At 41.2% G+C, this 14,076-nt stretch overlaps 1 protein-coding gene across 1 annotated transcript in view; it reads left to right on the top strand.

Annotated features, from left to right (window-relative positions):
- stat4 (signal transducer and activator of transcription 4) overlaps nt 1–14,076 on the top strand; it is a 99,976-nt gene that overhangs the window by 81,613 nt on the left and 4,287 nt on the right. Inside the window, exons 18-19 of the mRNA XM_048534935.1 lie at nt 6,526–6,578; nt 13,464–13,555. Coding sequence (XP_048390892.1) covers nt 6,526–6,578; nt 13,464–13,555 — 145 coding nt within the window. The remainder of the gene's footprint in view (nt 1–6,525; nt 6,579–13,463; nt 13,556–14,076) is intronic.

Below are 14,076 nucleotides of genomic sequence, written 5' to 3' on the forward strand. Positions count from 1 at the left end.
ACCACCTTCCAAACCAATGACCTGTACCACATAGAGGGGTAAGGGCAATAGATGCATGGGCACATCATCCTTGGAAGCATGTTGCTGATCACTCACTGTCCCCAGCATGACTCTTCTAGTGGCAGGTTAGGACCCTGTCACCTCCTTCGTGAAATGCCAGCATTTTAGTTGCACCCCGCCCCCTTTATTCGTTAACAAGATGAGGGCATCACTGGATAGGCAGCATTTATTGCCATCAGTTAACAATTCAGAATCAACCACATTGTTGTGGGTCTGGAGTCACATGTAGGCCAGACCAGGTAAGAATGGCAGTTTCCTTCCCTAAGGACATCAGTGAACCAGATGGGTTTTTCCAACAATCAACAATGGATTCATGGTCATCACTAGGTTCATAATTCCAGATATTTATTGATATCAAATTCCACCATCTGCCACAGCAGTGTTCAAACCCGGGTCTCTGTAACATTACCTGGGTCTCCAGGATTAACAGTCCAGTGATAATACCACTAGATCATCACCTCCCTTGAGTAAATGGTTTTAATGGTGTAGAAAATTTACTGCAAACCTACATTTCCAATCATTTAAATTTACCTTTTCAATTTTGTACAATATGCCCCAGCAAAGTTAATTTTCTGTGAAAATTTTCACTGTGACAGATCATTAATTTTTTCGGTGCTAATAATGCCAACATTTGAAGAAGTAATATTGCTTTCACTATTTTTCAATTATCCTGAGGTTTTACCACACTGCAAGCATGAACTTGCTTTAGAATTGCTGCCAACAAAATCAATCTTTCAGTAGAAAACAAGACAAGCCAGTTATATCTTCTGTCACTGTTCACAAAAAATAGTTTATTATTATTTCATGGAAAATCATTTATAGACAACCATTCACATTAAAGATTTGAAAGGCCTACAAACTCAACCTTCTGTTGTGAGTAAGCTTGACCCTCTCTCAGGTAACTCACACGGTAATCAGTAATCAATAACCATATTGTAGAGGTTGTAGGGGAAGCTAGAATTGAGTACTTGATAGACTTGGAAGAGAGTAAAGAACTCTTAAGTTTACAAGAGAGGTGAGGAACATAAACGGTAGAACAATGAAAGTCTACTGTACTATGTTACTCAGTTGGCTGCCAAAAATCTCTAAATGGGCGGGTGTGTTGAGAATTTCTTTCAGTGAAACGTATTTATTTCATCTTTGGGGGTCAGTTTAGCTCAGTTGGCTGGATAGTTGGTTTGTGAAGCAGTGTGAAGCTAACAGCATGGGTTCAAACACTGCACTGGCTGAAGTTACCATGAACCTTATCAACCTCTCTCCTCACCTGAGGTGTAGTGACCCTCGTGTTAAATCACCACCAGTCCTGTGGTAAGACTATGGTGACAGACATGCATACGTTTCTTTCACTTACATTGTTGAAGTAAAGGAAAATGAATTACCTTAACTAAAATAGCAGCACACGTATGGAACATTTTGATGCATTAACAGAGAGCTTATAAGGTCAAACCAATGACTAATTCAAATGTTAACTGTCAAGGACCCAAATAGCATAACATTGTGATAGCTAAGGGATTTTCCTGTCACCATGTGGAGGAAAGTTTTTTTTGTCAATTTGCCATAAAATTAGAGTTTCATACCAGTCATCTGTTATAGAAGGTGTCTGATCCTCAGTTTTGTTGATTTTCAGTGACTAAATTGTTAACACAAAATGGTGAGTCACATGCCACATAACAGACTCTCAATTATAGAACATAGAACATTACAGCACAGTACAGGCCCTTCGGCCCTCGATGTTGTGCCGACCCATACCGATCTCAAGCCCATCTAACCTACACTATTCCATGTACGTCCATATGCTTGTCCAATGACGACTTAAATGTACCTAAAGTTGGCGAATCTACTACCGTTGCAGGCAAAGCGTTCCATTCCCTTACTACTCTCTGAGTAAAGAAACTACCTCTGACATCTGTCCTATATCTTTCACCCCTCAATTTAAAGCCGTGCCCCCTCATGCTTGCCGTCACCATCCTAGGAAAAAGGCTTTCCCTATCCACCCTATCTAACCCTCTGATTATTTATATGTTTCAATTAAGTCACCTCTCAACCTTCTTCTCTCTAATGAAAACAGCCTCAAGTCCCTCAGCTTTCCTCATAAGACATTCCCTCCATACCAGGCGACATCCTAGTAACTCTCCTCTGCACCCTTTTGAAAGCTTCCACATCCTTCTTATAATGCGGTAACCAGAACTGTACACAATACTCCAAGTGCGGCCGCACTAGAGTTTTGTACAGATTCACCATAACATCTTGGTTCTGGAACTCGATCCCTCTATTAATAAAAGCTAAAACACTATATGCCTTCTTAAAAGCCCTGTCAACCTGGGTGGCAACTTTTAAGGATCTGTGTACATGGACACCGAGATCTCTCTGCTCGTCTACACTACCAAGAATCTTACCATTAGCCCTGTACTTTGCCTTCCGGTTACTCCTACCAAAGTGCATCACCTCACACTTGTCTGCATTAAACTCCATTTGCCACCTCTCAGCCCAGCTCTGCAGCTTATCTATGTCTCCCTGCAACCTACAGCATCCTTCGTCACTATCTGTAACTCCACCGACCTTAGTGTTGTCTGCAAATTTACTAACCCATCCTTCTACGCCCTCATCCAGGTCATTTATAAAAATGACAAACAGCAGTGGACCCAACACCGACCCTTGCGGTACACCACTAGTAACTGGTCTCCAGGATGAACATTTCCCATCAACTACCACCCTCTATAATAAAATGTGAGGCTGGATGAACACAGCAGGCCAAGCAGCATCTCAGGAGCACAAAAGCTGACGTTTTGGGCCTAGACCCTTCATCAGAGAGGGGGATGGGGAGAGGGAACTGGAATAAATAGGGAGAGAGGGGGAGGCGGACTGAAGATGGAGAGTAAAGAAGATAGGTGGAGAGAGTATAGGTGGGGAGGTAGGGAGGGGATAGGTCAGTCCAGGGAAGACGGACAGGTTAAGGAGGTGGGATGAGGTTAGTAGGTAGATGGGGGTGCGGCTTGGGGTGGGAGGAAGGGATGGGTGAGAGGAAGAACCGGTTAGGGAGGCAGAGACAGGTTGGACTGGTTTTGGGAGGCCCATGATGGACATGTCATCTAAAGAATGGGAGAGGGAGTGGAAATGGTTTGCGACTGGGAGGTACAGTTGTTTGTTGCGAACTGAGCGGAGGTGTTCTGCAAAGCGGTCTCCCATTCCATTCTCCTGCAGTGCCACAATGATGCCACCCGAAGGTTGCAGGAACAGCAACTCATATTCCGCCTGGGAACCCTGCAGCCTAATGGTATCAATGTGGACTTCACCAGTTTCAAAATCTCCCCTTCCCCAACTGCATCCCTAAACCAGCCCAGTTCGCCCCCTCCCCCGACTGCACCACACAACCAGCCCAGCTCTTCCCCCCCCCCCCACCCACTGCATCCCAAAACCAGTCCAACCTGTCTCTGCCTCCCTAACCGGTTCTTCCTCTCACCCATCCCTTCCTCCCACCCCAAGCCGCACCCCCATCTACCTACGAACCTCATCCCACCTCCTTGACCTGTCCGTCTTCCCTGGACTGACCTATCCCCTCCCTACCTCCCCACCTATACTCTCTCCACCTATCTTCTTTACTCTCCATCTTCGGTCTGCCTCCCCCTCTCTCCCTATTTATTCCAGTTCCCTCTCCCCATCCCCCTCTCTGATGAAGGGTCTAGGCCCGAAACGTCAGCTTTTGTGCTCCTGAGATGCTGCTTGGCCTGCTGTGTTCATCCAGGTTCACATTTTATTATCTTGGAATTCTCCAGCATCTGCAGTTCCCATTATCTCTCAACTACCACCCTCTGTCTTCTTTCAGCAAGCCAATTTCTGATCCAAACTGCTACATCTCCCACAATTCCATTCCTCCGCATTTTGTACAATTATCTACTAAATGGAATGCCATAATCAGTAGCCAAGCGTTTAAAGTGCAAACATTTGTTAATTATGTTAAATATCATGCATTTTGTACCTTTTAAAACATATAATCTGTCAGCTCTATATAGGTGCTGAAGATTGAAAGAATAAAGCTCTGTGTAAACCCTGCAGGGTATAACTCACCTCCTGACTCCACAAAGCCTGTACACCACGTATAAGGAAAAGAGCAGGTGTCTGGTGGAATACATGGCAACCAATCCACCACCTTCCACATTCACACCCTTCAGCACTGACACATTGTGGCAGCAGTGTGCACCATCTGCAAGTTGCATTGAAAAAGCATATGGTGGCTCCTCTGACACCAACTTCCAAACCAATGACCAGTATTACATAGAGGGATAAGGGCAATAGATGCATGGGAACAGCACTAACTGAAAGTTCCCTTTCAATTGGCACGCTGTTCTTAGAAGAATGTTGCTGATCGCTCACTGTTACTGAGCTAAATTATTGGAATTCCCTTCCTAACAGCATACCTACAACATACATACCTACACCCAAGGACTGTTGCAGTTTAGGAACGCAGCTCACCAGTGCCTTCTCAAAGTCATTGAGAATGGCAGTGAATCTGAGCCAGTGACATCCACATCCCATTACTTAATAAAATCCGGAACAAACTGACTAGCAGTGGAACTGGGGCAGAAGTTGCTACTACAACTCCTGAAGCCTTTGATCAACACTGGAGCACACTCTGGGATGAGTGATGGTAGTGTCAAAGCATTATCTCCATGAGGTAGGAAAAGGGGTCAGCAACAAGGCTTGCTTGGGGTAAAGTCAATACTTTGATTAGGCACTGAATGTGACATGGGACAGGCCAACACCACTCCCCCCCAACCTTCCCCACCTCTATCCCCCAGATACCATGTTCTGCATGCTGTTGATTTAATTCCAAGAGACATTAATTATCACTTTGAGTCTCAACTAGTGACAGAGCAGAAATCTCACATATGAGCATGCCCACTAGTGACTTAATCACGGTGGTGTTGGGTCCCAACACTCTAATTTGAAACTCCCCCATGAGTGGAAACACCCTTTCTGTATCTACCATATCTAACTCCCTGAACACTTTCCAATAAGACCATCTCTAATTCTGTTAAATTCCAGTGTGCATCCTGCCCAACCCTGTACAATGTTGCTTCATATGACATTGCTTACTTCCCAGGAATTAGCTTAATAAATATTCTCTGAACTGTTTCCATTGCAAGATATATTTCTCCTGCGTAAGGAGATCAAAACTAAACACCACTCACAGATCGCAGTCTCACCAATGCAAACAGTTGGAGTAAACCTTCACTACATTTATACTCTAAGCCCCTTGCAATAAAGGCTAATATTCAATTTGCCTTAATATTTATTTGCTGTATGTACAAGGACACCCAAATCATTTGTACCACAGAATTCTGCATTTTCTTTTCTTCCAAATAAGATTCTGCTTTTTCATTCTTGTCTAAGCGAACAACTTTATACTTTGCCTCCTTATCCACCATCTACCAAATTTTTGCCCACTCACTTAACCTACCTATATTTCTTGGCAAACTCTTTTCTTTCTCCTCACAAGTTACTTTCCTACATATCTTTGTGTGATCAGCAAATTAGGCTACAATTATATATTTCTTGTCATCCAGGTCATTAATAGAGGTGGTAAATAGTTGAGGCCCCAGCACTGACCCTTGTGGAACGTCACCAGTTATAGTTTGCAAAATTCGTACAGCTATGTCAAAGACTGTACCATTAATTTCAAAATCAGAAAGCTAAAAGCCGGTAATTTATCTAAGGCTCTTTACCCCAAAAGGAAGTGGAGAGAAAATGACGGAACTTTCAAATACAACCTAGTGCAGATGTATCAGAGATAATAGGAACTGCAGATGCTGGAGAATCTGTGATAACAAGGTTTGGAGCTGGATGAACACAGCAGGCCAAGCAGCATCTTGGGAGCAGGAACGCCTAGGCCCAAAACGTCAGCTTTGCTGCTCCTAAGATGCTGCTTGGCCTGCTGTGTTCATCCAGCTCCACACCTTGTTATCTACTGCAAATGTAGATAATTTTTGACACTCTGTACAAACTTTAAAACCTCCCTTAGTGAATGTATAACCTTTGGTAGCTAAGAAACATTTCTATATATCTGGTGACAGAGAGTTGATCTCCTTGAACAGTTGGGATAGAGTTTTCCAATGAACAATGGACTTTTAAATTCACGAATGTGCCATTTTTTTGAATGATGATTTGCAAAGGAGTGGGATTCTGCAGTGTGCTACAGCAGGAGGTGGGTGTCTTTAAGTATAAACTGATTTGTAAAAGTTAATCTGTGATTTTTACTTCAAAAAGTGCACAGAAAACTTTCACTGTTATTTGTAATAATGACCCACAGCAAGTAGATTTTAAATCTAGTGCAAACAGCAATTTAATGGAGGCTTAAACTGTCAACACAAGAATGGGTAAATCTGAACTTTAGAATTAATAATTTCTTCAGGAAATTATATTTGATTTATTTTACATACTCATTTGATATTTTATTACTCATTTTAGGACAACAGCTAAGTTACAATGATTGTCACGTTTCTTGGAACAAGTTCTGTAAGGCAAGTAGTTTATTTTTAACCTGTTTTGCCATGATATTATTAAAAGGTCTAATCGATGCCTTTGTTATGCTTATGCCAGATACCATACCGGTTCTTGGAATGTAAAAATCCCAATAATACCTGCAGCCAGAAGTGCACAGTTTACCTCTCACTGCTGTGCACATTTTTCCTTTCAACAATACAGACAACTTGACATTTTTCACACCTCCATTCTATTCCAGACAGCCAGATCTGTCAGGTGAAGAAATGTTCACACAAATTACTTCTGTTTTTATTTTATACTTACAGTTTATCAACAATCTTCAGTTTGGAATTAATGTTACTCCCATTATTGCTAAACACCTGCCCAAACCCCAGTGAACCTCATGTTATGTTGACAGTCTGTGATGTGCGTAACTAACACCCATCACAGTCTTTGCATTGGTATCCTACTGAATAAATTAATCTTTTTGATCAAAGCTGTACAATTAAAGATTAACAAATGTGTTCACCGTTTCACTTCTTTAAAAACAAGAACTAAAGTATCTGCATATGTTCATTGCTCTCTATGTCAATGCACCAAAAAACTAAAATACCACATTTTCACATGAGCTGTTATCTGATTCATCCTCTCGTATGAATCACCTTGTATCCTGCTTTCTTCAAATAGATCAGTCCTTCCCATTTCTGCTCAGACTAGTATGAATCTTTACTGATGTGAGACAGTTATCCAATTTTGCTGATCCAGAAAGGGAAACAATCATGAAATTCTTTATAATTTTCTGGTAAAATGTTTCAGTACACAACAGTTTCCATATTTGTTTGTTTTAAACTACATCCAACAAAACTTATTTTCTTTCATGCATCTCTCAACAATTTCTAAACGTATAACATTAAATAAATAAATAAATAACATCAAGTTGGTTATTTTGCTTATCTCACATCACTTTTGATTCAAGGTCACACCAAACACTCTACTGAAAAATCAAATTAAAATCCCAAACTCCAAAATTGGCTGAGCAATGAAGCAACAAGATGACAAATTTTACATTCATATATTTTTCCCTTTACTGTCCATTTTTTAATTAAGCTTGGGAACTTAAGAATTGTCTTGCAATTAGACTATTCCTACAAGGACTCATGGAAAGTCTTGTTTGAAGCATTTTCAGCCTACTGTGTGTAGTGTATGGCAAATAGTGTAGTGGTGACAGAAAAAGAAACTGAATAACTGCTAAGTAACTTTTTTATGTAACATCAGATTAAAATATATAACTTTCAGGAACTGATAACAATGAAAATAAAAATCACCCATTTCACATCTTTACAATTAATGAATTACATACACTGTCCACTGGTGAAGCTAAATCAAAACAAATTGGAAAGGAAAATAATACATCCCAGCCACCCGAGTTCCCATCTCCCTAAACGCCTCAAGAAGAAACTCCGCTTTACATCAAGAAGTAACATCACCAAATCATCTGTGTCACTAGTAAGTTGTTATAACACCATGCCCCACCAGGGGTAGCGCAACAAAAACAGTAGGGGAGGGGAGAAAAAGAGGGAGGTGCCAAAATTGAAATGGATTTGGAGGATAAGTAATTCACTCTAGCCCCCTGCTGTGACCACCTCTGAAACTTGGCTCTTTTTAATTAAAACTGCCAAGAAATCACCCATATTTCTAATTAGAATGACAATTAATAAGCACTGCTGGAAGACACTTGCAACTAGCAGACATGCAACAATAAAAGAGGTTGGTAGGGAAGGGAAACTATTATAAAGTCACAAAGTCATAGAGACATACAGCATGGAAATAGGCCCTTCGGTCCAACTCATCCATGCTAACCAGATATGCTAAATAAATCTAGTCCCATTTGCCAGCATTTGGCCCATACTCCTCTAAGCCATTCTTATTCATCTATCCATCCAGATGCCTTTTACATGATGTAATTGTACCAGCCTCCACCATTTGCACTGGCAGCTCATTCCATACACGCACCAGCCTCTGCGTGAAAAATTTGCCCCTTAGGTCCTTTTAGTAGGTCCTTTTTAACTCTTTCCCTTCTCACTTTAAACCTTTACCCTGAAGTTTTAGACTCCTCCACCCCAGGGAAAAGACCTTGTCTATCTGTCCTATCCATACCCTTCATGATTTTATAAACCTCCATAGGTCACCCGTCAGCTTCTGACACTCCAGGAAAAATACCCCCAGTCTCTTCACACCGTCCCTATAGCTTAAAACCTCCAACCCTGGCACATCTTTGTAACTCTTTTCTGAACCCTTTCAAGTTTCACAACATTTATATGTCAGGGAGACTAGAATTGCACACAGTATTCCAATGTGAGCAGCAGATGCTTATATTAGATTAAAAGAAGTACAAGCAAAGGAATGTTTGTAACCTTCAACTGTGAGGAGGCAGGAGTATAAGTACAGATGTTACATTTTCTACATTTACATGGGATGGCACTAGCTTTGAGTGGTGAGGATGTTTGGTAACATTGAGGGAATAGTCTGTACTGAATGCTGACACACGAGGGAAAAAAACAACGTATTTAGTGGTTCCATCATGCTGAATGTTGCAGAGATGGTGCAGGACAAGGATGTGAATACAGATGTTGATGCTCTGTAAAGTGAGGACAAGAGGAACCCTATTGTGGTCATAGGGAAGGAGGAGAAGGACTAGCAGCAGAGGTGAAGGGAAGAGATTGGTTATGGCTGAGGGCCGCATCAACCACAATGAGGAGGAACAAAAGGATTCATTGGTTGAGAAGAAAGGGAGGCATATAGATAGTGCCATTGTGGAAGGTCACGTTATGACAACACATGCGATGGAGGTTGAGAAACTGGGGAAACAGAATGGAGTTCTTATACAAAACAGGAAGTGAGGAAGTCAAGTCGTGGTAGGTGAGGAAGTTGGTGAGTTGATAATGAATATTAGTAGAATTAATAGACTGCCTACACCAGAATGAGTAAGGTTTTGACCAGGTGAAGTGGACAAAAGGATGAAAATTGGAAGCAAAATTGATATTTCTTTTTCTAATTCCAGACATGTGCAGTATAGCACCTGTTTATAGCCATTAAAGTAGTGCAGAAAGTATTGTAGAAGTGTAGGGGAATTGTGTGTCCATCAAGACGAAGAGGCAGTTAGTGCCAGGAAACTGTAAATTGTTGAACTAATTTAACATGTCAAAAGAATCCTGAATATAGGTCAGAAGACATAGGACAAATGGAGAAGAAAATCAGTTAAAATAGGAAGAAATAAATTAAATTGGGCAGGACAAGATGAAAAGTGAGTCTGCCAGTGCATTCATATTTCTGGATTTTGGAATGAAAGTTGAAAGTGGGCTGCAGAGTTGCAGGACAGAGGTGGGAAGCTGCAGAAGGAACATATCCAAAGGTCAGAGATGGTCCTGGCAATAATGGCTTAATATTCAATTCTGTGTCCAATTTTGGGCCCCACACCTTAGGAAGGACATACTAGCCCTGGAGCATGTCCAGCGGAGATTCACACAGATGATCCCTGGAATGGTAGGTTTAACGTATGATGAGCGGCTAAGGATCCTGGGATTGTACTCATTTGAGTTTAGAAGGTTGAGGGGAGATCTAATAGAAACTTACAAGATAATGTATGGTTTAGAAGGGGTGGACGCTAGGAAGTTGTTTCCGTTAGGAGTGGAGACTAGGACCCGTGGGCACATCCTTAAAATTAGAGGGGGTAAATTTAAAACAGAAATGAGACATTTCTACGGCCAGAGAGTGGTGGGCTTGTGGAATTCATTGCCACGGAGTGCAGTGGAGGTCGGGACGTTGGATGCCTTCAAGGCAGAGATCAACAAATTCTCGATCTCTGAAGGAATCAAGGGCTACAGGGAGAGTGCAGAGAAGTGGAGTTGAAATGCCCATCAGCCGTGATTTAAATGGCGGAGTGGACTTGATGGGCCAAATGGCCTTACTTCCACTCCTTATGGTCTTATGGTTCAAGAATTTAGGGGTCCCGGGGAGATTGGAAGAAATATCTGAGAGTTGGCACTCATTCTCCGTAAATGTAGAGGCTGGTATGCCATTCAGCAACAGCACAATCTCTGTCAGCAGGCTTTATGATAAAGTCAGGTTTAGACCTGAGAGAACCGATTACAGCAAGTTCAGAGGGAGACGTGTTAAAGTTGGTGAAAGGAACAGAGAGTTTCAGGTGGTCAATATTACACTGACAGTTCTCGATGAAGATCTTAAGAGTGGGTAAAAAGCAAAAAGTAGGGCTCCAGGAGGAGGTAGAGTATTGGAGATGTTTGAAAGGGTCTGTTGCTCAAAGAATGGACATGGAGGTTAAAGGAGAGTTCAATGTCATGCCACATATACAAATAATTAAGGTAGAGGCATGAAAAAGATTAAACAATGTCCTTTGCTGAATAGGGACCATTCACCAACAAGAGAGCTGAAGGTCAAAGTATGTGATGAAACAAAAGATTAGAAAGAGGAATGGGGTCAGGAGAAAGGGGCTATGAGGAATGATTTGGTCCCACTTGGCACCCATCTGTTGTGTTCCTTAACATCTGAACGGAAGAGAAAAATTTCATGTAAGCACGTTGACTGAGGCAAAGGCTGAAATGGAATTGGGGATGGCGATAGTTTTGACACAGAGTGAGTTGGTGCTGATGGGGATAAAGGTCAAGAGAGTACATTTACTGACTCATGGCATTGAGTGTAAGTCCCAGCAGTCTAAGGAACATTGTATGTCTCAGAGATACCTGTGAATCATAGAGGATTCAAAGCATGAAAGATGGAACTTCATTTGGAATGATAATTCAAAGCCATAAAAGATCACCAAGGAAGGGTAGGTATGAAAGCAAGTTTTGGTAAGTGCTTTATTGACCACTTGATAGGAAGTGGGAGCAATGAAGATATTCAAGATATACTAAGATCCCATTGGAGAGAAGAACAGAACTTCTTCAAAGTAGGCATTCCTGAAAGAGAAATGGCTGTGAAAATAATACAAAATACTGTCTATGCTGGAGATCTGAAATAAAATCAGAAAGTTCTGGAGGAGTTCAGCAGGTTTAGCGGCATCCATGGGAATCAAGGTGATGTTTCAAGTTTCTCAGGAGTGAAGGGCAGTGGAAAAGTCAGGGGTTTTACTCTGTTGTAAAGAGGGGAGGGACAAACAACAAAACAGCAATCAAGGTAAGGTTAAAGAATATTGGAGATCAAAGTTTCCATCGAACAGTACAAGACCAAGGGAGTGGTAATGATTGTAGAGAAGACAAGATATAGATTCAGAGCAGTTACTCGTGACAGAAGAAAGGTAAGATCTGATTGAAAGCAAAACCGTGAGAAACCAGATACAAACAGAAGGAGGGAGAGATGTGGGGAAAATATCAAAATGGAGTACAGAGTTCATGGTCTGAAGTTGTTAACTCAATGTTGAATCCTGAAGACTGTAAAATGCCTAGGGAGTAAATGAGATGCTGTTCTTTCCGCAATCTGAGTTCTCAATTATCTTGACAAGTTGTGTTTTTGCCCAGAAAGCCTTCAAAATACTGAGAAAATTCAATCAATGGGGATGGACAAATTTCATCAATATCACTCCCACACTTCAGAGCAGTAGGTTCATTAGCAACTCCTCAAAGGCCTATCTGTGTAGGAAGCACAGGTAAGGAGGCTAGCAATAATATGGGGTGGACCTCACCTATTTCCCCAAAGCCAGTCCACTGTCTCTAAAGCACAAGCCAGGTCATGTACAGCACATAGACTGCAGCAATTCAAGGAGGCAGTTCACTACCATCCTGTGCAGTGCAACTAGGACTGGGCAATAAAGCTGGCCAGTCAGTGATACCACATCCCACAAGTGAATTAAAAAACTTATGATCTTCTCTGGTCCTGTACCACCAACTCTGTTTTCCTGACTTCAACTTCTTTTGTATCCCCACTTGTTGTCACCACAGTTTGCAGCGATGGCTTTAGCCTTCTGGATCCAGTACTTTGGAATTCCAAAACTATCCCATACCTACCTCCCTCTCTTCTTTCAAGCTCCTAAAAACACTCCTTTGACTGACTCATCTTAATACCTGTTTAATTTGACTGCATATGTAACAGTGTGGAGCTGGAGGAACACAGCAAGCTAGGTAGCTTCAGAGGAGCAGGGAAATTGATGTTTCGGGTCAGGACGCTTCTTCAGAAAATTTTCTGAACTTTCAACTTTTCAACTTTGCTGCCCCTCTGATGCTGCCTGGCCTGCTGTGTTCCTCCAGCTCCACACTATGTTACCTCTGACTCCAGCATCTGTAGTTCTTACTATCTCTTATTTAACTGTATTTTTTTTTCTCTCTTTACCTGCCTGTGAAGGACTTTGAGGTATTTTTCTCTGTTAAAGATAGTAAAGAAAATGCGAAGTACCTGTACTAGAGATCTACAGCACAGAAAAATGTCCTTTGGCCCACCAGTCAAAACAACCACTTAAAGTCACCATTGTCCCAGAGGATTAAAGGACTATTCTGCCATTAGAGAGAGATAACTGATGGTGAGTTTAACCTGAAGGTCACCATGCCTCAGACAAGGAGAAAGTTTGTGAAGGTGGCACCTTCTTTAACCAGTGTAGGCATTGAACCCACACTATTGTTGTCACTCTGCATCATAAACAAGCCATCCAGCCCACTGAGCTAACCAACTCCTTCTGTTAAATATATTCATTGCTGTAAGTTGTCATAATCAATAATCTCACATTGCTGCGTGTATTTATGCCTTAACTGCATCCCTAATCTTGTTCGTGCATATGTATATGTGTAATCTTTTGATTAGACAGGAGGTAATGTTTCAGTCCTTGATTCTAAGTTGTTACAAAATTTAGAATTTGCAAAGTCACTGACTACTATTTTTTACAAATTCTGGGAGTTTTTTTTTGGTTTCATTTTCAGGAGAATCTTCCCAACAGGTTCAGTTTCTGGTTGTGGTTAGATGGAATCCTGGAACTCATCAAGAAGCACCTACTGGCTTTATGGATAGATGGGTAACTAAAAGCCAGAGATTGTTATTATTGATTACCATTGAAGTTACCAGTACACTTAGCAGTGAAGCAGTCACTTGATTTAATTTATGGGACAAACTGCATTGTAGCAAATAAGATTTAATTTAACACTTTAGAAGCCACAATTTCAATCACAACACTTGAATATGCAAACATGAGTTCTTCATTATTCAACCCTCATATGTTACATTTGAAAAAATGATATTCCATAGTACCTATATTTCTCAAAATACTGAACTAGTGTATCTGACTATGTCTGCCCTATATTAACAACCTTCTTTCTGATTGTTAACCAGATATTCATTCAACTCATTGAACTATCATTTCTCTAGTTTACTGATACATTAATAATCAGATTACATACTCATGCCTGTGTTCTGTACACTCAGAATTCTCTTTGCCAGTTGCAATACATCAAAGACGATTTAAGATAGAGTCTAAAACTACACATTCTGAAGATAGCTAGAGAGGTTTATACAAAAGCAAACTAGTGAAGATGTCAG

The sequence above is a fragment of the Stegostoma tigrinum genome, chromosome 7 (genome assembly GCF_030684315.1).
Source record: "Stegostoma tigrinum isolate sSteTig4 chromosome 7, sSteTig4.hap1, whole genome shotgun sequence".
Lineage (NCBI taxonomy): Eukaryota > Metazoa > Chordata > Chondrichthyes > Orectolobiformes > Stegostomatidae > Stegostoma > Stegostoma tigrinum.